The following is a 24,936-nucleotide window of genomic DNA, read 5'->3' as shown; positions in this document are numbered from 1 at the left end:
TCAAACAGGGAGGTAGCTAAGAGGTTAGATAGAGTGAAAGTCCCTCATTGTTAAGATGGACACAGTTTCACATTTTAAACCTTCACTGTAATAAACTAAAATCAACACATATCACCCAGCAACTAATGCACCAGGCTAAAGAACAAATTAGGGTTTGCATTCACTAGCATGCTTTTACTCAACCCTACACTTCTGGTAGATATGTAGCATTAAATGAACCATTCCAATTCTCCAGTGGAGGGTCACCTCACCCTGTCATTCCATGTTGAAACCTGCAGTGTCCTTCAGCAACTGTTCCACTCCGTCTGAGTTTTTATGGATACAATTATCACCAGCAAGGTGCACCTCAATAACTCGATGGGCCGAATGGCCTAATTCTGCTCCTATATCTTATCTTATATCTTATCCTATATCTTATGAACTCTCCCTCAGGTCACGACAGTCTGCAAGAAACAGGATTCCAGAGATTCCTGTATCGGACACCTTTAAACTGGTTAGTCAGCTCTGGTAAAACTGGTATCCTCACAGAGAGTTTTACTTCTGCTCCCCCACATTTTATACAGAACAGTTCCTGGGAGGGTTCCAATCCCCTCTCCTGCCTGTGTCTGCACAGCAGCTGTTCGCTATTCTGTGAGACACTGCAAAAATTGCTACTGCGCCTTTATAGGTTTCTCCTGAGTTTCTCTTCCCACGGAAACAGGATCACGTTCAGCAAAAATCCATTAAAAAATAAGCAAAAAAAAGCTTGAGGTACACAGTTTTGATTGAAGTCTTGTTGACATAACACTTTTCTCAGAGTTTTTAGTTGTTGGTGCTCTCTTCAATATGGAGCACTGGAGGCTGGGTTATTGAATATATTCAAGGCTGAATTTGATAGATTTTGATCTACAAGAGAGTCATGTGTTTGGGGACAGTCAGGAAAGTGGAATTAAGGCCACAATTAGATTGCTTGCGAGTAGGTTTAATGTGCCGAATGGCCTACACCTTATCCTATAATGTTATCATCTTAAAAGCCTTCTAAGGTGAACATAAAATATAGCATGGTATTCAATGGGCAGCACGGTAGCATTGTGGATAGAGCAATTGCTTCACAGCTCCAGCGTCCCAGGTTTGATTCCGGCTTGGGTCTTTGACTATGCAGAGTCTGCACATCCTCCCCATGTGTGCGTGGGTTTCCTCCGGGTGCTCTGGTTTCCTCCCACAGTCCAAAGATGTGCAGGTTAGGTGGATTGGCTGTGATAAATTGCCCTTAGTGTCCAAAATTGCCCTTAGTGTTGGGTGGGGTTACTGGGTTATGGGGATAGGGTGGAGGTGTTGACCTTGGGTAGGGTGCTCTTTCCAAGAGCAGACTCGATGGGCCGAATGGCCTCCTTCTGCACTGTAAATTCTATGTAATTTTTTCGTAGCGGAGTTCCAGCTAGCACTGTGGCCATTATGTATCCCCAGATGAATTTCACCAAGCCGGATTATCTGGTAATTATCATTTTCCTGTAGTGTGACAACAGTTCCTTGTCATTTCTTTCAATTGATATTTTGTATGTATCCAAGATTGTGATTAATGTTGTTTGGTTTACATTTGAGTTTGGAGATTGGGGTTTCTCCCAGATAGGAGATTTAGGTGCTGATTTGAATTGGATATTTATATTTAGTTTCGGAGGTAAATTTATATTTAGATAGGGCTCTGGGTTTCCTTTTGGATGGGGGAATGTATGTTTATTTTGGAGTTTGGAGGGCAGCACGGTGGCACAGTGGTTAGCATTGCTGCCTATGGCACTGAGGACCTGGGTTTGAATCCTGGCCTTGGGTCACTGTCCGTGTGGAGTTTGCACGTTTTCCCGTGCCTGCGTGGGTTTCACCCCCACAACCCAAAGAATTGCAGGATGGGTGGATTGGCCATGCTAAATTGCCCCTTAATTGGAAAAAAATAATTGGGTACTCTAAATTTGTAAAACAAAAATTGGAGTTTGGACGACTGATTGTAGTGCAGTTAGGGTTTGAAGGCAGCCAGTACTCCTGGCTGAGTGGGGCGCTGTGGACGGAGTTGGAGCCGAGTGTCTCCTCCTGTCTCCGCACCATTTCCTTGTTTGTCCCCGGGTTTGATCTGACGTGTAGCCTGTGGAAGGAGCGAGGAATCAGTGCAAAGTGAGGCCGGCGCAGCTGGGGCTTCGAGCCGCAGTAGTAGAGATGCCGAAGAACAGCGGGAAGCAGCAGAACCCGAACCCAAGCCCGAGCCTGAGCCTCCGGGAGCGGCTGGATGGAAACGAACTGGACTTGAGCCTGAGCGGCCTGAGCGAAGTGCCGGCCCGGGAGCTGGTGAGTAGCAGCCGGGTTATTGGTGCTGCTGCCTCTGCCCCGCAATAAAGGACGACCATGGTACTGGGAGTGTGGGGTTCGGCCGGCCTACAGTGATGCCCCCCGCAGTCGGCCGGTCTGCCGGCCTGTGATGCCCCCCGCAGTTGGCTAGTCTGCCTGCCTGTGATGCCCCCCGCAGTTGGCTAGTCTGCCTGCCTGTGATGCCCCCCGCAGTTGGCTAGTCTGCCTGCCTGTGATGCCCCCCGCAGTTGGCTAGTCTGCCTGCCTGTGATGCCCCCCGCAGTTGGCTAGTCTGCCTGCCTGTGATGCCCCCCGCAGTCGGCCGGTCTGTCTGCCTGTGATGCCACCCGCAGTCGGCCGGTCTGTCTGCCTGCCTGTGATGCCCCCTGCAGTTGGCTAGTCTGCCTGCCTGTGATGCCACCCGCAGTCTGCCGGTCTGTCTGCCTGTGAAGCCACCCGCAGTCGGCCGGTCTGTCTGCCTGTGATGCCACCTGCAGTCGGCCGGTCTGTCTGCCTGTGATGCCACCTGCAGTCGGCCGGTCTGTCTGCCTGTGATGTGCCCCGCAGTTGGCTAGTCTGCCTGCCTGTGATGCCCCCCGCAGTCGGCCGGCCTGCCTGCGATGCCCCCCCACCCCTCCCGTAGTTGGCCGGACCCCTCCCCGCAGTCGGCTGGTCTGTCTGCCTGTGATGTCCCCCGCAGTCGGCCGGTCTGTCTGCCTGTGATGCCACCCACAGTCGGCCGGTCTGTCTGCCTGTGATGTCCCCCGCAGTCGGCTAGTCTGCCTGCCTGTGATGCCCCCCGCAGTTGGCTAGTCTGCCTGCCTGTGATGCCACTCGCAGTCGGCCGGTCTGTCTGCCTGTGATGCCCCCCGCAGTTGGCTAGTCTGCCTGCCTGTGATGCCCCCCGCAGTTGGCTAGTCTGCCTGCCTGTGATGCCCCCCGCAGTTGGCTAGTCTGCCTGCCTGTGATGCCCCCCGCAGTCGGCCGGTCTGTCTGCCTGTGATGCCACCCGCAGTCGGCCGGTCTGCCTGCCTGTGATGCCCCCACAGTCGGCCTGCCTGCCTGTGATGCTCCCCATAGTCTGCCGGCCTGCCTGCCTGTGATGTCCCCCGCATTCACTGGTCTGCCTGCCTGTGATGCCCCCACAGTTGGCCTGCCTGCCTGTGATGCTCCCCATAGTCGGCCGGCCTGCCTACCTGTGATGCACCCCCCGCAGTCGGCTGGTCTGCCTGCCTGTGATGCCCCTTGCAGCCGGCCGGACTGCCTGCCTGTGATGCCCCCCACAGCCGGCCGGTCTGCCTGCCTGTGATGCCCCCCACAGCCGGCCGGGCTGCCTGCCTGTGATGCCCCCCACAGCCGGCCGGTCTGCCTGCCTGTGATGCCCCCCACAGCCGGCCGGACTGCCTGCCTGTGATGCCCCCGCAGCCGGCCGGACTGCCTGCCTGCCTGTGATGCCCCCCACAGCCGGCCGAACTGCCTGCCTGTGATGCCCCCCACGGCCGGACGGACGGACTGCCTGCCTGTGATGCCCCCTGCAGTCGGCCAGCCTGCCTGCCTGTGATGCCCCCTGCAGTCGGACTGACTGCCGGTGATGCTCCCCGCAGTCAGCCGGCCTGCCTGAGATGCCCCTCCACAGTCGACTAGCCTGCCTGTGATCCCCCGCAGTGACCGGAATATTCTTAAAGCAAAGAGCTTGCATTGAGCTAACCTGTAGTTTAAAAAACAATCTCATTACTGTGCTCATCAAGGCGAGGGATGTTTATTCATTCTGCATTTGTAAACGCAGAATCCAGATCAAACACAATTCCCTCACCACTGTCCCTAGTACCAGGGCGGCATGGTAGCAGAGTGGTTAGTTCTGTTGCTTCACAGCGCCAGGGTCCCAGGTTCGATTCCCGGCTTGAGGCACTATCTGTGCGGAGTCTGCACGTTCTCCCTGTGTCTGCGTGGGTTTCCTCCGGGGGCTCCAGTTTCCTCCCACAAGTCCCAAAAATGTGCTTGCTAGGTGAATTGGATTTTCTGACCTTCTCCCTCAGTGTAGCCAAACAGGGGCCGGAATGTGGCAACTAGGGGTTTTTCACAGTAACTTCATTGCAGTGTTAATGTAAGCCTACTTGTGGCAATAAAGATTACTATTATTATTATACACTCTCAGGGCAGATACAGCACAATTTAGATACCGAGTAAAGCTCCCTCTACTCTCCCCAACAAAGGGCAAGTTTAGGTTCACAGTAAAGCTCCTCTCCCTAATTTCTACAGGAGAGGCATAACTATAAATTTTATGAAGTGCAACTAAGTTGATTGGTGCGCATTTATGAACCGGCTATCTGTATTTTATTCAACTCCTTTGAGCCCATGAAGAGCCTGAGCTCACTGCCTGTTTGTGCAACAATTGTGTTGTAACCCTGTCATATCTCAATATGCGGCATTGTCTTGTGTTTACAGGCAGCCCTGCCCAAGGCCACCAATCTGGACATGTCCTGTAATTGTATCATCATGTTGCCGGTAAGACTTCATAAAAGATGCATTTGTGGCGCGTGGAATGTGGGTCTGTTGTGTGTGGGCGTTGGTTGTCAGTGCATGCAAAATGTGTGCATGTGTTGTGTGCATTGTGGGACAAAGGGTGAACGAGACGATTGCAATTAGTTGAATGAGACACGGCATGAATTCTCTGAACAGCAAGGTTCAACTCGGTGTTAACTTTACCACTGTCAGGGGAGGGGGCATTTCATAGTTCAGCAATCATCGTATGAAAGCTTTGGGATATTGAGATGTTTACAAGAATGTTCTTGAGCCCAGAGGGAATCAACACCATCAAGGGAAGGAGTAAGGAGAATGGTGCTCCGGTTTCCTCCCACAAATCCTGAAAGACGTGCTTTTAGGTAATGTGGACATTCTGAATTCTCTCTCCGTGTACCCGAACAGGTACCGGGGGGCTTTTCACAGTAACCTTGTTGCAGTGTTAATGTAAGCCATCAGGAGAGGGTGAAAGCTTAAAATAAATGTTGCAAAGAGCAATACCCTTGTGTCATTGCCACGGGAGAGAGCTTGGAGATTCCAGCCTGTTCATGAAAACTCAGCTTTTACAAAAACAATTAACAATAACAACAAAGCAGTCAGATATATATATATATAACTAATTACATTGAAACTGACACTCACTCCTGTGCCCTTCGATCCTTTGATAATATGGTGATTAAAACTGTATACAGTATTCCACATGGGCCCTAACCAAGGTTCAATATAAGTTTACCTAAACTTCGCTACTTTTCAATTCTTGTTCGCAAAGGGTTGTCAGCTTTCTGTAGTTCTTACATTTTATTACCACATTGAAGGAGCTAAATTCTACTGGTTTAGAGTTCTATACATGGTGATCACCACCTATACCTCATCAAGAGTTTTTTCACTATCAGTAAGCCAAGTCTGATACTGTCCTCTCTCCCATGGCAGGTACATATGAATTAAATACAGAACAAAGCACTCTCTACCCTGTCCCATTGCATTCCTCGTGAATGTATGCTTATTTTCTTGCATTTTTTCTTCCTTCTGATTATATTGATGCGTATTGGTTTTATGATTTGTTTTTGTGATCAGTGGTTTAACCTGCTATTCATTCCTGAGTCTAGGCAGTCAGCAGTGTTGGTAGCTGTCAGCCATGGTGTTCTGTGCAGCGCTTTCACCTTTGAGTCAGACGCTTGTGAGCTGAAGTACACTCCAGAGACTTGATTAAAATTTAGGCTGACGCTGTCAGTGCAGTCCTGCACTGTCAAAGGTGCCTTTTTAAAAAAATTGTGCAAAAGGTTTCTCTGTCTGCGGTCTCGGATGCAAATAAGATGAATGAAATGAAATGAAATAAATCGCTTATTGTCACGAGTAGGCTTCAATGAAGTTACTGTGAAACGCCCCTAGTCGCCATATTCCGGCGCCTGTTCGGGGAGGCTGGTACGGGAATCGAACCGTGCTGCAAATTCAAAGAAGGAATTCTTTTGATGTCTTCATCAGTTATTATCTCATTGCTGTTCATGAGTGTTTGCTGCACTTAAATTGGCTACTGCACTTCCTATGTTACTCAGTGACCACATTTTAAAATGTACTCCTGATATTATAAATGATGTGATATACGATTTGTTCTTTGACGATGGAGAGAAACATAGCCGATCTCAATCCCATTCTTGTTTAAGGTCCACATGCACACTGTAGCAGGAGTTACTGGCTAACAATCAGGAGCAGGAATCCTGGCTGACTTTTCACTTCCATTGCCTGGTCCAAAAGGGTGTCCCTGAGCTCAGCAATGAAAATGAAAAGTCAGCCAAGTCAATTCTGGTTGGTGATGGCTGGTTAATTTGGTGCCATTCTGTCTCCCTTTAGCATTGTGGGTGGGCAGCTGTGCATAAGATTTTGTGTGAGAAGAACAAGGTGACTAGAGGTGTGCAGCTCAAGAAAAAATGGGTTTTGATGGTATCAATGTCCCATATGGGATTTCCCCAGAGCCACTGTTGTGTTTTAATGATTTTTTTTTTCCCTTTCATATTTCTCGATTATGAAAAACCATGCTCCCATCAAATGCAGCCAGAATTCTGCAACCTGACTCACCTCATCAAACTTGACCTCAGCAAGAACCAGTTGCAGGAGCTTCCTTCAGATTTTGGGCGCCTCGTTAACCTGCAGCATTTGGACCTGTACAACAACAAACTGACCAATTTGCCTGTCAGCTTTGCTCAGCTCAAGGTAGGAAACCTGATGTAATACCTCACACAGGACAAGCTCGAGGAAAAACTTGTTTTCAGCTCGATTTCTCCCCTTGATACTACCGTCCTCCTATAATCAGCATTCTGTTAAAATCCATGCTGATGGGCAAGTCCAGAAGCTGTAAGGCAACTGGGGCCCATTTATACATTTCAGAAAACTTAACACCCATCGATCACAAACTCTCTCAAATCTCTATCCAATTCTTCCTTTGCTTGTCCTAAACTCTCTGCCCCATCCACTCCCTGCGATGTCCAATCCGCAACTTCTGTAAAAACAAAACCTAAATCTAAACTTTGCTTTCAAGCTTTCTGTTTCTGAGCTTTGTGACTATTTTGATTTAATTAGGATTTGGTTTATTTATTCCCTGAAGGATCTTGAATAATTTCTCAAGGAACCGACGAGGTTTGAGGAGGTGGTGTTGAAACCGTTTAGGAGAAAACTCAAACCACACAGAGTTCTGACTCACTGAAGATCTTGAAGGGTCAAAATTGAGAGACTGACGAGAAAAGCATTTCAGAAATTGATCTTCAGTTAATTATAGGTTGAAGCATTTGATGCAATGAATAGCAGATGTGCTGAGGCAGGGGTGGAGTTGGGCAATATTATGCAGATGGAAATTGCCAATCTTAGTGTTGATACAGAAGTTCAATTGGTGTCATATGATACCAAGATTATGAACAGACTCGACATTGCCAGGAAGAGGCATGGAATTGGTGGCTAGGGAGTGTAGGTTTTGTCAGGAACTGAAGACAACAACACTTCAGTCTTCTAATATTTTTATTTTTATACATTTAGAGTACCCAATTATTTTTTCTCCAATTAAGGGGCAATTTAGAGTGGCCATGATTACTGGGTGGGGTTATGGGAATGGGGTGGGGGTCTAGGTAGGGTGCTCTTTTGAAGGGTCAGTGCAGACTTGATGGGCCAAATGGCTCCTTCTGCACTAGGGATTCTATGCATGTGAGAAAAAACAAGGATAGATTGTTTGGGGGGGGGGGCACCAGAGATAATGGAATGGGAGCAGGAAGAGAAGCCATTGTAAATGATTCGTTGGCTTTCACTAGATCGATACAAATGGAACAGATGAGTACTGTTGCAAACTTTGGAGGAGGATGGTGTCGTCAACTGTGTCAAAGGTTGCTGACCGATTGCGAAAGATGAAGAGCGGAAGTTTTCCTTTGTCACAGTCACATTGGATGTCACTTGTGACTTTGCTAAGAGATCTGGTACATTGGCAGGGGAGGAAATCTGATTGGAGGGATTCAAACATGGGGGGTTGGATTCTCCGCCACGCCACATTTCTGTTTCACCTAGCTGACGGGATTCTCCGTTACGCTGGCTGGTCAATGGGATTTCCCATTGTGGGGCAGCTCCACGCCATCAGGAAATCCCTGGGCTGCTGGCAAAACGGAGCATCCCACCGGCGGAGAATCCAGCCCGGGGTCTGGGACAGATGGGCATGGATTTAGGAAGTAATAACAAATTCAAGTACTTTGAAGAGGAAAGGGAGATGGGGCAGTGGTTTGCAAGGCTGGTTTGTGTGAGTTATTTGAGAAGAGGGGTGATGACAGCAGTTTTGAAGGAGAGCAGGGCAGTATCTGAGAGAGAACCTTTAACAATATCAGCTAACATGGGGACCGGGAAGATACGTTTAGGTGGTCAACAAATTAGTAGAAATAAGATTGAAGAAGCAGGAGGTGGTTCTCATGGATTAGATGAGCTTGGAGCGAGATGGAGAAACTAGGGAATGATACAGCTTCAGGGCGAGGACTGGGAGAGCCTTGGAAGAATTATTGGGCTAAGGGGAGGGAGGGAAGGGCAGCTGATTGACGACAAAGAAGTTGGTGAGCTTTTCACACCTTTTTGGAGATGAGAGTGGAAGAGGACATGGAGTAATGTTTAATAAGACCGTGTGTAATAGAAAAAATAAGTGAGATGGGGGATTGTCTTTATATGTACTGGGGTAATGGTCAGAGTGAGAGAGAAATGAATGAATTCGGGACCAGGGTGTAGAAGATGGAGGTCAGTGTTTTGGTTGAACAAATCAGTAACTGCAGAAATATCGTGGAGGCCAGAGAGCTAAAGGCTGGACAGTTGGGACTTTAAAAGTGCAGTTGTAAGTGAATTGGGAATAATCTTTTTCTCTGGAGAGGTCACTGATGGAAGTAGAAACATAGAAAATAGGATCAGGAGGAGGCCATTCGACCCTTTGAGCCTGCTCCATCATTCATTATTATCATAGAAACCCTCCAGTGCAGACCGAGGCCAGTCGGCCCATTAAGGCTACACCGACCCTCCGAAAGAGCAACCTACCTCGGCCCATTCCCCCGCCCCATCCCCGTAACCCCACCTGGGCACTTTGGGGCAATTTATCATGGCCAATTCCCCTAACCTGCGCATCTTTAGACTGGGAAGAAATCGGAGCACCCGGAGCAAACCCACACACACACGGGGAGAAAGTGCAGACTCCGCACAGTCACCCAAGGTCTGAATTGAACCTGGGTTCCTGTTCCTGAGGCAGCAATGCTAACCACCATGCTGCCCCTGATCATCCAACTCAATAGCCTGATCCCTCCTGCCTCCCTCCCCCCACACCCATATCCTATGATCCCCTTCGCTCCAAGTGCTGTATCTAATACCTTCTTGAAAACCAACAATGTTTTGGCCTCCAGTATTTTCTGTAGGTTTGAGGGGAGAGGTGGGATGAGGGTGGCAGGTGATTTAAAGTGATCAGAGGTGACCTTACCTGTGATTGATACAATGGTAGTAGGCCATGTGAAATGACAAGATCAAGATGATGACTATGGATTAGGGAGGTTAAAGGTGATTAACTCACCCTTAGTGCTGTGGTAAAGGAGCAGATGCTAAAGCTTTGGCAAAAATACCAATTTTTTGTCATTGGGATGGAGCTGGAGAATGTGTGAGGCGATGTGATGATTCCATGAACAGCAAAGCTCCATTTCTCCAATCTCACTTGGGCTCAACCTCAGTAAACTGTTCCCTACATGTCTGTGAGTGTTTCCCACATTTAGCACCAGCTATAATGTGGTTTCTGATTGGGAATTATTGCTGGTTTTCTTATCTCCCTGGGGGAAAGGCCATTGGATAATGCAGTTTCACTCGGACCTTAACGATTAACAGTAATTAAAATCCAGGAGCAGATAGTCTATGATAATGAAAACCAGGTTCACTTCTGAGAGTTCTTGTGTTGCTGTTACAATATTGCCTCAAGTTTGTTAATAAAACATGAATCTAGTTCTGTCGAGGTCCAGGAAAGGAGAGGAACGCATTATTGTGGTGAAAGGATTAAGGGTGGCATTAATTGTGAAATAAATTATGTTGCATTTAGATAGCACCTTTCCCCACCTTGACGAGAGAAAGCATTTTAAAACCAATGATGTACTTTTGGGCTGCATTTATTGTTGTAATTTAGGAAATGTGGTAGTTAATATGCATACTGCAATTTCTTACAGTAATGAGGCTAACTGACTCTGTTTTCTCTCTACAGAACTTGAAGTGGTTGGATTTAAAAGGAAATCCACTTGATCCTTTGCTTGAGAAGGTGGCAGGCGACTGCTTGGACGAGAAGCAGTGCAAACTGAGTGCAGCCAATGTAAGCTTCTGGATCTTCGTTTACAACTGTCTGAAGCTGAACCAGATGGCTCGCACCCTTGGTTTCATGTCTGACCCCCAAAATCAGCTTCCGACCGCCTATTCGTGCCAATACCAGATTACCTTTTTCCATCTCTAACATCGCCTGTCTCAGCTCATCTGCTGAAATCCTCCAGACATGACTATTCCAGTGCTCCTGGCCAGCCTCATGCTTTCTACCCTCCATAAATATAATGTCATCCAAAACTCTGTTGTTTGTGTCCTTGTTCGCTCCAAGTCCTGTTCACTCTTCGCCCCAGTGCTCGCTTAACCTACATTGGCTCCAGGACATTTTAAAATTCTCACCCTCATTTTCAAGGTGCTCCATGACCTCGTCCCTCTTTTGATATAGTTTCCTCCAGTCACCCGCGGAGCTATTTGCTTTCATCTAATTCTGGCCTCTTGAATATTCCCAATTTGAATTGCTCCACCGTAGACTGCTGTGTCTTTAGTTGCCCCAAACTTGGAATGCCCCCCTTACACCTCTCAGCCTCACTTTCCTGTTCTTTAAGATAAACCTTAAAACTAACCTCTTTGACCAAACTTTCTGCCTGAATGTCATCTTGTGGCTCGTTGTCTAAGCTCCCTTTATAACACTCCTGTGAAGTGCTTTGGGATATTTGTTTTTTGAACCCACTCTGCTGTTTAATACTACCGTGGATGATTGTTTACCTGAACGCTCACTTTCTGCACTATTCTCACATCCCTTCATTCCCTTATACCCACCTGAGTTTTGAATACACTCAGTAAGCACGCAAATCCCCCAGGTGTAGAGAATTCCAAAGATTCAAAATCTTTTGAGTGAAGAAATTTCTCATCTCTGTCCTGAATGGCCAACCTTTTATTTTGAGACTGTAACCTCTTGATCCAGACTCCTCATCCAGGGACAGAATCCTCTTGGCATTTCTCCTGTCAAGCTCTTTAAAACTCAAAATAATATCTAATTTTAGATGTGATTCCAGCCTGGGCAGCATTTGCTGAATGACCCCTAGTGTGCGAAGAATTACACTAACAGCCAATTTAAGATTATAAATTGAGTTTGCAATGTAGCTCACTTACACTTACCAGAAGCTTCATATATAGGGATTTGTCCTTCGCAGGCAAAAAGGCTATGTCTAGACATCGCACCTTTTAGAATTTGTCTAAAGCATGAGGGACAATAGGTCCCTGGTGCTTTCACCATGGTGATGCCTTGATCAATCAGAGCCGACTTGCAAAATAATCTGCACCCTTTTCTCCTGCAGTGCAAGTTCCCTTTGAAATTTGGTATTCTTGCGTCTGTCCTGATGAATGCGAGATAAAAAAACTTCAACAGCATGTCTTTTTTTTTTTCAGCAGTACCCCTGTAAAGCCAAACAACGACTCCCACTCATTTGGCCCCTGACTCCACATTCTCTAATTATTATGTGGAGCCTTTTTGAAGGCCTTTTGAAAACCCCAGTAAATTACCCTGACTGCATTACTTCTCTCAAAATTCAGTGAATTCGACCAAGCAAGATTTTCACATTTGGAACTCATGCTGACATGAAGTTTATATTAAGTTTACAAGTTCTAAATGTTCTTCTACTTTCTCCTTTAGTAGGGATTCTATTATTTTTCCTACCACCAATAATTAATTGGTGTATAATTAATTCCCTGTCCATGTTCTGTCTCCCTTCATAAACTCATCCCTTCATTAGCCATTAGCATTACACTTTTTCTAATGTATTATGGGTACTGAACCTGTAACCGGGAAGTTCAGGATCAGGCGTTACGGATTTTGGGGATGTGGGGGGGGAAGGGATAACTGAAGCTGGGATGATTTTCTGCGAAGCCAGACCCAGGGAAAGGAAGGGACGAGGAGTGGACAAGCTGGCTTCCGTCGTTAAACTCCAACACAAAGAGCAGGGGATCAGCACGCTGGGACCAGTAATGCCTGATGGGGATTGTAGTTTCCAGGGAAGGACCTGGTTTTCGGAATGCAGTTTGTGTATTTAATGTGTGTAGTGATGACTCTGCTAGCTGTTCACTAGATTATATTAAAATATGAGAATGTAAAAGAGTCATAGAATCAAACAGTCATTACAGCACATCCAGACAAGCGGTTTTGGTATATTTTCTGAGTTTGTTTACTTCAGTAATGACTTGGCTGTCACTGCCTGTAAGGGTGTTAGAAGCAGAGATGATCAATGATTTCAAAAGAAATTGGATAGCCCTGGATGAAAATAAACTTACAGGGCAATGGGAATATAGCCATTTGCAGGGTTAGAGGGATATAGAATGGGACTGAAAGCGTTGCTTTACAGAGCCAACACAAACTTCTTGGCCAAATGCCCTCCTCCTGTTCTGTAATGACTATCATTCTATGGCTCTATTTTCCTACCAAAGTAAGTGGCTTCACAACCTTGTCCACATACCTAACCTGTCAATGCCCTTTGCAGTCTCTTTGTGGCATCCTTGATGCTTTTTCATCTAGCTTTGTATTGTCACCAAAAATGACCAAATTCACTCTTCTCTTTTTAACTGTTAACCAACTCCCAATCTGTACTATTATATTACCCCCAATCCCATGAGATTTAATTTTGTGCATTAACTCTTGTGTGGCACCTTTGCCAAATCCTTTCCTAACTCTCTGACTCTGCAGTCATGTGATGTTTCTTCAGTGTTCCTAATAATAGATTCTAGCAGTTCCCTTGCTACTGACAGCAGGCTAACAAGCCTTGTAATTCCCTGCTTTCTCTCTCTTGATTAATGAGGTTACATTTGCTCTCTTCTAGTAGGGACCATTTGAGAATTCAGGGATTTTGGAAATGCACACTTTATCTCGGTTACCACTGCTTTTAAAACTCTACTTTTAAGCCATCAGCTTGAAGCCCAATTAATTTCTCCAGAATATCTCTTGCCCTGATTTCTTAACATTTCTCAATTTCACTGCACCCTTGCATCTCCATTATTTCCAGAGTTTCTACTGTGAAGACCGAAAGTATTCAACATCTCTGTTATTTCCTTATTGTTCATTATAATTTCTACCTCTAAAAGAGCCTTGTTTACTATCGCTACTCTCTTTTAACATAATTATAAAGACTTTTACAGACTGTTTTATGCATCTTGCTAGTTTACTCCAAATCTATATTTCTATCTTTGACAACCTAGGTGACAAATGAACACCTTTCAGTTAGTTTGTTAAGTTGAAATTGTGCGTCCTGTCACAAAATGACTAGGATCCCAGAGCTGCACAGAGACAGTAGGACATTTTAGAACTCTGAAAACAACCAGCTGTATACTTCTAGATAAAATTCTTAAACTTGGGTTATATCGAAAAACAGGATGTAAAACCATATAACACTGGGGTACAGTAGGATGGAGACAGCCTGTCACTTTGTAACATTTATGGTACTGGTAGGTGCATTAACATTTGTCATTAACGTACTGGTGTACTGGCGGGTGCAGGTTTATCATTGTATAACACTGGGGTACTATACTGGTGGGTTCAGCTCTCACTGTACAACATAGGGTTGTAGTACTCTCACAAGGTAGATCTCTCAACTGTAACGCAGATGTACTACTGGTGGGTACCGGTCTGTCACTGTAACATTGTACAGTTCTGGTAGACACAGATCTGTCACTGCACAACATGAATGTAGTTTTTGTGGGTACGTGTTTGTCACAGTATGTCACTGGGATACAATGCTGATGGGCACAGGTTTGTCACTGTATAACACTTGTTACGATTCTGTAGAGATCGAAAACCTCTTCCAAAAGATAAATTTCCTCACGATTGGTGTAAATAGTTGTAGGACAAGATTTCAAGTCTTAATACTTTTAACTAACAACATCAAACGTTACTTAAACAAGCAACCAATGCACCAAACTAAAGAAAAGGCATTTCTGCATTGACTAATTAATGCAATCGGGATACATCTTGCATATGCTTTTGCTGTCAGTTTTGAAGTAATATCCCAAATTACTCCCAGCTTTCCAGGAAGCTCACTGCTCCCTGCCGTGCCATGTTGAATCTTCCTGTGCCCTTCAAAACTTGTTGCACTCAAATTGTATTCCAGAACCATCCTGCACTGGCAAGGTCCCCTTGGCGATCCCTTATTCCTTAAATCTCAAATGATTCTGTCAGTCCTGTCTCTTTCAAATAGAAAAACAACTTTTACAAATATTCTACTCAGCTGTTAACACATACGCTGTTCACCCTACTCTCCATAGCAGTAGCTGCTTTTCTCCTCCCTCTCTGCATGTTTGTATCGGTCCCTTCTGTACCAAGTTGTGAAAACTGTCATTTACTTTTCAACAGTTTTCAGTTGGGTTTCTTCCCCCGTGACAACAAGATAATGTGTGGGCCTGTCTCCAAATACAGGTTTAGAATGATCACCATCCTCCTATCCAGAACCTACTGTTTAATTTTAAGTTAAAGTAGATATTTTAAAATGTAACCGCCTGTGCCAAGAGGCAGAGAGGGAATGGGTGACCACCAGGCAGTCTAGGAGAACAAAGCAGGCAGTGCAGGAATCTCCCGGGGTCCCGCTCAGAATTTTGTTTTCTGGCAGAACGGTGGCACAGTGGTTAGCACTGCTGCCTCAGGCGCTGAGGACCCGGGTTCGATCCCGGCCCCGGGTCACTATCCGTGTGGAGTTTGCACATTCTCCCCGTATCTGCATGCGCCTCACCCCCACAACCGAAAGGTGTACAGGGTAGGTGGATTGGCCGTGCTAAATTGCCCCTTAATTGGGGAAAAAAGAATTGGGTATTCTAAATTTATTTTAAAAAGGAATTTTGTTTTCCATTTTGGAAACTGATGAGGACGCTGGTTGCTCGGAGGGGTGCAGTCAAAGCCAGTTTTGTGGCACCGCAAGCAGCTCGGCGGTACAGGAGCAAGGAAGAGCAGTAGTGATGGTGATTCCTTAGTTAAGAGAGCAAACAGGTGTTTGTGGCCATAGACATGACTCCAGGATGCCTCCTTGCTGCCAAGGCCGAGGGTGTCAGAGAGCAGCTGCAGGACAATCTTCTGGGAGAGAGTGAACAGCCGGAGGTTGTGGTTCACGTGGGTACCAGTAATTTGGGTAGGAAGGGGATTGGGGCCCTGTAATCAGAATTTAGGGAACTAGGTAGAAACTTAAGCTGCAACTCAAATGTAATAATCTCTAGATTACTCAAGAGCACTATTTGCGAGTACAGAAATGGGAGGCTAAGATAGATGAATGCATGGCTGGCAAGACAGTGTAAGAGGGAGGGCTTTAGATTCCTGGAAAAGTCTCTGAGGGGATGGCACAGGCTCAGGGGATGGCACCTGTACCAGTAAGATGGGTTGCATCCGAGCAGATCTGGGACTGAGTTCCTTGTAGGGCGTTTCGCTAGTGCTGATTTTTGAACTAAGTTGAAAGGTGTGGTCACCAAAAGGAAATATTAGAGAGGAATATCAGGATGCACTAAATACTGAGGGACAGAAAGCAAGGATAGAGAATGATAAGTTAATAGGTGAAGTTGGAGAAAGAGAGAAAATAGTGATATCTAAATCAGGTTTACTATACCTGTATGTGAATGCATGGAGTACAGTAAATAAGATTGGGGAGTTACAGGCACAGATTGCATTGTGGAAATATAATGTGGCGATAACAGAGACCTGCTCAAGGAAAGGCAGGACTGGGAGTTAAATGTTCCTGGCACAAGATGTTCAGAAAAGATAAGAAAGGAGGAAAGATAACAGTATTGATCGAGGAGAGCATTGCCGTGCTGGAGGAAGAGCATGTCCCAGATAGTTCAAGGACAGAATCAATTTGACTAGAGCTATTGAAAAGGGTGTGCTTACATTGCTTGGTGTAGTCTATAGATTGCTACTAGTGGGAAGGATGTAGAAGATCAAATCTGCAAGGAAGTTACAGAGATGTGCAAACAATATAAAGTAGGTATAATGGAGCACTTTAATTATTCAAATGTAGGCTGGGACAGTGTTAGTGTAAAGGACGGAGAGTGGCTAAAGTTCCTAGATTGTGTTCAGGAAATTTTTCTACAGCGGCATGTGCCCAGTCCAACAAGAAATGATGCGCTGTTGCACCTGGTTCTTGGAAATGAAGTGGGCTAAGTAGATCCAAGTGTCAGCGGGGAAACATTTCGGAGAGAGTGATCATTGTACCGTAATGTTTAGGATAATGATAGAAAGGGTTAAGAGGCAGTTCAGAGTAAGAATAATTAACTGGGGGAGAGCTGACTTCAATGGGGCAAGAACGGAGCTGGGCCGGATAGACTGGAACAAAAGGTTGGTAGACAAAACTGTAGCTGAACAATGGGCTCCCTTCAAAACGGAAATGGTCCAGACACAGTGGGGGGGTTTCCCTTAAAGGGGAAAGGTAGGGAAAACAACCTAGATGAAAAATGAGATAGAAATTAATGTAAGGAAGAAAACATGAGTTTAAGACGGGTGTCTGGTAGAAAGACAATTGAGACTTGAAGGGCCAAATGGCCTATTCCTGCTTTTATATTCTGTGGTTCTGTACTTGTCTGCCAGTAATGGTGTAGTGCAGTAATTTTAGTGAAAGCGGATAATTGAAAATAGCATTTTTTCAAGTATTATGCAAAGTTTGATATAAAGTAGGAATCTCTATATTATGAAAATCCAACATTAACTTTAGTTTCACTCTGATGCTACAGGTTCTGCGGTACATGAAAACTATTCAGTCTGAACAAGATCGTGAGAAACAGCGGCGGCTGCAGGTTGAAAGGGGTAAGAGGTGGAATATCTAAAATAGACGTTCATCCGGGTACAGGGTTGCTGAGAGTGGAATTGTGAGCCAGTCAAAAGTGCAAGCAAGCTGCAGCCTTTTTTGATATTGTCTCCTTTTTACCACTGTGCCCCTCCAACCACCCCAACACACCGGGGGTGGGGGGGGGGGGGGGGGGGGGGGGGGTGGCAGTTTCATGGGGACCAGCATCCTCCAGCACTTAGGTTACCATTCATTGTCCAAACTAAACCTCTTCTCTGGACTACCTCACAGGCATCATGAAGGCATAAACTTGCATGATAAGACCTGTAGCAATAAAATTGAAACACATTCAGTAGAATGCAACATTATTTTACATCAATAGAGCCCTCATCTGATTATTACATAACCCTTCCAGCACAACATTAGGCCATATGAACACACAAAATAGAAACTTGGTTTGACATCTCATCTTAATGACAGTGCTTCCAATACTATGCCACTCTCCAGTAACACACAGAGATGTAAACTTGAATTATAATACTCCAGTCGGGAGTGGAATTGAACCCACAACTTTCTGCCTCTGAGGAGAGAGTGCTAGCACTGTATTGTAGAACGAACGACAACATCCAAAAGCGCCAGCTACTATCTTTACAGCGAAATGTCTGTTGTTGCAGAGTTGGAGAAAAGGCGTGAATCAGAAATGCGGGCTAAGGAAGCAAGGGAACGGGAGCTGCGTAAACGAGAGAAAATGGAGGAGAAGGAGAGGCGCAGGAAGGAGTATGATGCACAGAAATTACAGAGATTCAACCAGCCAAAGGAGGAGAAACCTATTGGTACGTTGGAAAGTAAGTGAAATGTGGAAGGTGGGTGAGCTGTGCAGAATTGCAAACATTTTGCTCGGGATTGCATCTGCTCCATGAGCCATGCAAGGTACTAGAAACCGGCAGTGAGAAGCAAGTTTATCATTCTCTCAATATGAACTCCTGAAAATTGAAATCGCTTCATTATTTATTTTCCCTTACCCAATTTAGCATCATTGTTCCCTCAGCCCCTGAAGGCTTGCTCACTTCCTGAGTGTGGTTTAAAGGGTACCAGACGTCTCCACTACAATAGCTAGAGCTAAGAGTGCGCGTTGATAGTTTCTCGATTGTGGAAGCCTTTAGAAGTCCAGTCTGACTTGCCCTGACTGTGTCCACATATACAGAAATAAGTGGGTGGCAAGCAGCAGTAGGAAGCCTGATTAATGTTGTTTTATCCTTCCTCCTTGTTAACCTTAGAATGCCATGGTGTGTCTGCTGTCAACTTAAAAACTCAGTCACAGATTTGAGCTTCGTTGCTGGGCTTGATGTTGCATTCTGAACATTTTGGGCATAATATGAAGACCAATCTCAAAAGTTCAGTTTTTTGGCTAGAGTTAAATGGCTTATGATCATAAAATTTTAATGGTTTCAGCATAGCAGAAGGCCATTTGGACGTTTCTATCTGTGCTAGCACTCTGCAATAGCAACTCGCCTAGATCCACTCCTCTGTAGCCCTGCATGGTTTTCCTCTTTAAATAATGGATCACGTCTTGAGCCACAATTAAATCTGCTTCACCACACACTCTGGTAGTGCAATGCATTCCAGATCCTGACTACCTGTTGCGTGGAAGAGATTTTTTTGTCTCCGTTGCTGCTTTTGCCAAACACTTTCAATTGGTGTCCTCTGGTTATCGACCCTTCGGCCAACAGGAATAGTTTCTCCCCATCTACTCTATCATGGGTAGTACGGTGGTTAGCACTGTTGCTTCACAGCGCCAGCTTCCCAGGTTCGATTCCCGGCTTGGGTCACTGTGCGGAGACGGCACGTTCTCCCTGTGTCTGCGTGGGTTTCCTCCGGGTTCTCCGGTTTCCTCCCACAAGCCCGATGACGTGATTGTTAGGTGAATTGGACATTCTGAATTCTCCCTCCGTAGACCCGAACAGGCGCCCAGAGTGTTGCAACTAGGGGATTTTCACGGTAACTTCTTTACAGTGTTAATGTAAGCCTACTTGTGACAGTAATAAAGATTATTATTTTGGATATCTCAATCAAATCTCCTTTTTCAATCTTAAATAAAAGCAAAATGTGGGCAACACGGCGCAGTGGTTAGCACCGCTGCCTCACGGCATCGAGGTCCCAGGTTTGATCCTGGCCCTGGGTCACTGTCCGTGTGAAGTTTGCACATTCTCCCTGTGTCTTCGTGGGTCTCACCCCCACAACTCAAAAGATGTGCAGGGTAAGTGGATTGGCCATCTGAATTGTCCCTTAATTGGAAAAAAATAATTGAATACTCTAAATTTATTTATTTTTTAAATAAAAACAAAATGCTGCAGATGTTGGAAATACAACGGAAAGTACTGGAAATACTCGAGTTCTGAAGAAGAGTAATATTTGACTTGAAATGTTTCTCTTGCCTCAGGCTACTAATAATTTCCAACATTCTTTGTTTATACTCCTTCTTACCTCCTCCAAGGAAACAGCTCCATTTTCTCCAATCTTCCCATGTAACCAAAGTTCCTCACCTCTGGAACTATTCTCATGAATTCTAATATCCTTCAAAAGGTGTGGCACCCAGAATGAGACAAAATACTCCAGTTCAGGCTGAACCAGTATTTCATATTGGTTTATCATAACTTCTTTGCTTGTGTACACTGTGCCCCTGTTGATAAACCCCAGGGTACCATAAGGTTTAAAAAATATATATTTTGTTAAGGTATTTGAATAAACAACAAACTCACAAATAAGAGCAAGAACAAAATGGTGCAACATAATAAATAATCAACCCTCCCCACAACATAATAAATAATCAACACCCCCCCCACAACATAATAAATAATCAACACCCCACCCACAACATAATAAATAATCAACACCCCACCCACAACATAACAAATAATCAACCCTCCCCACAACATAATAAATAATCAACACCCCCCCCCACAACATAATAAATAATCAACCCCCCCACGACAGAATAAATAATCAACCCCCCTCCCCCACAACATAATAAATAATCAAAATCACCCCCCACCCCCTCACTGACACCTCATTCCTCCTTCAAGAAGTCGATAAACTGCTTCCACCTCCAGGTGAACCCATCAACCGGCCCTCTTAAGACGAGCTGAATTTTTTCTAACCTCAGGAAATCCGCCAGGTCGTTCACACACAGCCCCGAGTTTGGTGGTTCCGAGTCCCTCCACCCAAACAAAATCCATCTCTGGGCTTTCAGGGAGGCAAAGGCCAAAACATCAGCCTCTCTCGCCCCTGGACTCCCGATCTTCCGACACCCCAAATATTGACCACCTTCACCCTCAACACCTCAGATATTACGTCCACGAATACCTTCCAGAGCTCCTTTAGTTTCAGACATGCCGAGAACATGTTGACATGGTTTACAGACCTCCCCATGCACAGCCCACACCTGTCCTCTACTCCCTCAAAGAATCTACTCATCCTAGCCGCCGTCATGTGCGCCCTGTGAACTACTTTGAACTAGATAGGACTAAACCTTGCACACGACAGGGACTCATTCACCCTCCTCCGGGCCTCCTCCCACATCCGGGCCTCCTCCCAGATCCCTGCCTCCAACCCCCCTCCACCTCCCATTTCCGTTTAACTTCTCCTATCAGGGCTCCCTCGCAGTCCATCAGCTCCTTAGAAATCTTGGACACCTTTCCCTCGCCTACTCCCTCCTTCGACCATAAGGTTTATTACTGGTTTTCTCAACTTGCCCTGCCATTTTCAGAAATTCATGTATATACATCCTAAGGTCCCACTACCCTTGCACCCCTTTATAATTGCACCCTTTATTTTATATTGCCATTGCCCATTCCTCCTACCAAAAGAAATCACCCCGCTCTGCATTCAATCTCATCTCTCACTTGTCATCACATTCCACCAGCCCGTTTATGTACTCCTGAATGTTGGCACTGTCCTACTCATTGTTCATAATACTTCTAAATTTTGTAATTCGCAAATTTAAAATTGTGCCTTGCATGTCTTAAATATAGGTTATTAATATTTTTTTTTAAACCGGTTCCTAATACTGACCCCTGCGGAGCCCTGCAATGTGACTTTCCCCTAATCTAAAAAAACAACTGTCCACAACTACTCTCTTTTCCTGTCACTCAGCCAATTTTGTGTCAAATGTTGCTAATCCTTTATTCCATTGATTCTAATTTGCTGACAAAATGAGATGATTTTCACTGGTCAGCAGAGAATTAAAAGAATCGAGGAAAACCCCTTTACATGGAAGCTGGTGAGACCCTGGAATTTTCTGCTGCAGCCCCCTTCTGAAGCAAAATCCACAACTTTGAAAGCAAAGTAGATTTTTGCTTAATTAAAGGCTTCACGCCTTTTCTCCAACTCTGCAACAGTAGACATCTAGCTGTAAAGATACCAGTTGGAATTTTTGGATGCCTTCTCCGTTCTACAATACAGTGCTAGCACTCTCTCCTCAGAGGCACAAGTTGGGGGTTCAATTCCACTCTAGACTGGAGTATTATAATTCAAGTTTACATCCCAGTGTGTTACTGGGGAGTGGCACAGCATTGGAAGCACTGTCATTAAGATGAGATGTCAGTAATGGATCTAAAATGGGGAGTGGATGAGATGGCTCATAGCAAGGAAAATACCAGTGCATATTTGGCAGGCCATAAGTTTCCATAACAAGGGTGTAAACTGGAAGGACAAACCTCTGAATGATGAGCAAAAGAAAGTGAATAATGTTGGTGCCAGTGACCGGAGTGCTGGCACACTAGTATTGGAGATCACAGCAGAGAGTATGTTGGCATAATTCTGCTCCGGTTTAATTATGCTTGGTTGAGGCAATGTTCACGCCTGATGGTTGCCATCTGAATGACTGATCAGGAATCCCTCCCGCCCTTACCACCTGCAGTTGCCTTGGTGGAAAAATTTTGCAGGTTGATAGTCAACCTATTTGGCAGTGTTGTGAGCGTGTCTTCCTTGGCCATCAGGTCCTGGGGTGGAACTTGAACCCAAAGCTTCTGGCTCAGAAGCAGGGACGCTACCCATTGTGTCCCAACATCACCTATCACGCCATCCTGACTCTGCACTATTATCACTGTTCCTTCACTGTCACTGGATTGAAATCCTGAAACTCTCCCTTCTTAACAGCACTGTGGGTACACCTATACCAGGTGTCTGCAACAGTTCAAAAAGGCTCACTACTACCTTTGCAAGGGCAATTGGGGGATGGGCAATAAATGCTGGCCTTACCTGTGACATCCCCCCCCACCCCCAACGCAAAGCATCCTGTGAAAGAATAAACCAAAGTTGCCGAAACTGTGCAGTCTATGAAAGGGCTTCCAGCCACTTCCAATGCAGTGGAGAGTCCAAAAGACGTGCAGGTTAGGTGGATTGGCCCTGATGAATTGCCCTTAGTGACTAAAAAGATAGATGGCGTTATTGGGTTACGCGGATGGGTTGGAAGTGAGGGCTTAAGTGGGTCGGTGCAGACTCGATGGGCCGAATGGCCTCCTCCTGCATTGTATATTCTATGTTCTAAAATGCTGGAAAATCTCAGCAGGTCTGGCAGCTTCTGTAGGGAGAGAAAAGAGCTAACGTTTCGAGTCTTTGCTTCAAGCTTTGACAAAGAGTTATCTGGACTCGAAACGTAAGCTCTTTTCTCTCCCTACAAATGCTTTCCGACCTGCTGAGATTTTCCAGCATTTTCTCTACTGTTTCAGATTCCAGCATCCGCAGTAATCTGCTTTTTTCCCCTGCAGTGGAGACGGGGCTGAACCATAAAGAAGAATTGTGCCTAGTTCTTAATACTACATCGTTACCTGTGTGTTAATAGGCTTTGGCTTGTGCCATCCAGATTTCTCAGTTAAAGCAGTTATTAGTTGTTCGAGAATACATGTTTTAATTAAATCATTGTTTGTTTTCTCCATCCTATGATCCCTTTTAGAACCAGCTTTTTCCTCCAGTCCATCATCATCTCAAAAGGGACACTTATTCCACCAAGTGCTGCTGAAGGTGCTGCTCTTCCTGCTGCTAGGCACCGTCATCACTGTGGTGATGTGCAGGAGAACAGACTTCCCACACGAGCAGCTGTGTAGCGCGGTGAACCACCTGTATGAAGACACACTTCATGCCCTTCGAGGAAATGAGATTCTCCAGAGGATTCTACGCAGCATCCCATTTCCATGACCAATAAATAGCCAGTTCAAGAGTCACTGAAATTCCTATGGAATTGATTAATTTGTGTGTCCTTTATGCAGCACATAAACCTTTAAAAGGGTAGGTATGCCACTCACCTGCCCTGCCTAAATTCTACACAATAAAACTTATTTTGCATTCGCCAACTTTTGTCTTCAGTTCTTGTTTGGGGTCTTTTTAAACACTGTGGTATAAACTCGTGATGGACTCCGTTTCATAAAATCAGAGTTAGAAGACCAGAAGGTTTCAGGTTTAATTCTTGATATGTACTGAGGTGACTGCGTTGGCAGTAGGAGCTGCCGTTGGCCCAGGACTTGTGAAGCAGGAAACGTCAGACAGGAGACTAGACGCAAATAGTTTGACAATCCCATTGATGAGTTCTATCGTTCTTGGGATGTTGGCCCAATGTGGGAGCAAAGAGACTTTTTAAAGATCTATTCCCATAAGACCCTGAGATGGAGGTGTAAATCCTCAGTGAGGCTGAATTTGTTCCTGAATTAACGAGAATTGTGCAGTTTAGATTTCAGTGGAATTGAACACAGGCAGTGAAGTTTCATCACGTTGAATGCAAGTGACTCCCAATTGTGATTTAGGAACTGAAAGAGGATGTTGCGCCAGAAGAACTGTCCTATTTTTAGCCAAAGTTGATCCTTCATCTCTACTTCAGTGTCTTTCCCTGACTACTCATTCAACAACTCTTACTATTTGGGTGAAAACATTTGTCCAATTTTTCAATTTTTAACTAATGTACTTGCTATTTTGATCACATCTGTGAACATTTATCTGGAGTAGTTTTGTCAAATCAGATCACCTGCAGCAGTATGACAGTCGTCAAGAAAGGAAGAGGAGTTGTGGAGACATATTGAATCAACAATAGTTTCTCCTTTAGTTGGCACGAAACAGAGGGCTGGAGAAGGGCCACAGAAAGAACAAAGAAATGTACAGCACAGGAACAGGCCCTTCGGCCCTCCAAGCCCGTGCCGACCATACTGCCCGACTAAACGACAATCTTCTACCCTTCCTGGGTCCGTATCCTTCTATTCCCATCCTATTCATATATTTGTCAAGGTGCCCCTTAAATGTCCCTATCGTCCCTGCTTCCACTACCTCCTCCGGTAGCGAGTTCCAGGTACCCACTACCCTCTGCGTAAAAAAACTTGCCTCGTACATCTACTCTAAACCTTGCCCCTCTCACCTTAAACCTATGCCCCCCTAGTAATTGACCCCTCTACGCTGGGGAAAAGCCTCTGACTATACACTCTGTCTATGCCCCTCATAATTTTGTATACCTCTATCAGGTCGCCCCTCAACCTCCTTTGTTCCAGTGAGAACA

The 24,936-nt window shown here is 45.4% G+C and overlaps 1 protein-coding gene across 2 annotated transcripts; it reads left to right on the top strand.

Moving 5' to 3' along the window:
* The first annotated feature begins 2,079 nt into the window (after positions 1-2,079).
* LOC140395469 (leucine-rich repeat-containing protein 59-like) lies at positions 2,080-23,749 on the top strand. 2 transcript variants are annotated; one of them, XM_072483252.1, is made up of 7 exons: positions 2,080-2,313; positions 4,759-4,818; positions 6,883-7,041; positions 10,571-10,675; positions 17,347-17,419; positions 18,074-18,232; positions 23,353-23,749. In XM_072483252.1, exons 1-7 carry the CDS (start codon positions 2,185-2,187, stop codon positions 23,592-23,594), a joined length of 927 nt encoding a protein of 308 aa, XP_072339353.1. In that variant the 5' UTR covers positions 2,080-2,184; the 3' UTR covers positions 23,595-23,749. The 2 variants fall into 2 exon arrangements, with proteins under 2 accessions (XP_072339353.1, XP_072339352.1); XM_072483251.1 differs by having other exon boundaries at positions 18,074-18,244.
* The last annotated feature ends 1,187 nt before the right edge of the window (positions 23,750-24,936 follow it).

The sequence above is a fragment of the Scyliorhinus torazame genome, chromosome 18, assembly GCF_047496885.1.
Source record: "Scyliorhinus torazame isolate Kashiwa2021f chromosome 18, sScyTor2.1, whole genome shotgun sequence".
NCBI classification, from domain to species: Eukaryota; Metazoa; Chordata; class Chondrichthyes; order Carcharhiniformes; family Scyliorhinidae; genus Scyliorhinus; species Scyliorhinus torazame.
The sequence above is the reverse complement of the archived record's forward strand: the minus strand, read 5'-3'. Positions and strand labels throughout refer to the sequence as shown.

Coding starts and splice junctions, on each gene's coding strand:
- LOC140395469 (XM_072483251.1), top strand. CDS start 2,185: ATGCCGAAGAACAGCGGGAAGCAGCAGAACCCGAACCCAAGCCCGAGC. Junction 7,042..10,570: donor TCAGCTTTGCTCAGCTCAAG/GTAGGAAACCTG, acceptor TTCTCTCTACAG/AACTTGAAGTGGTTGGATTT. Junction 18,245..23,352: donor ACCTATTGGTACGTTGGAAA/GTAAGTGAAATG, acceptor GATCCCTTTTAG/AACCAGCTTTTTCCTCCAGT.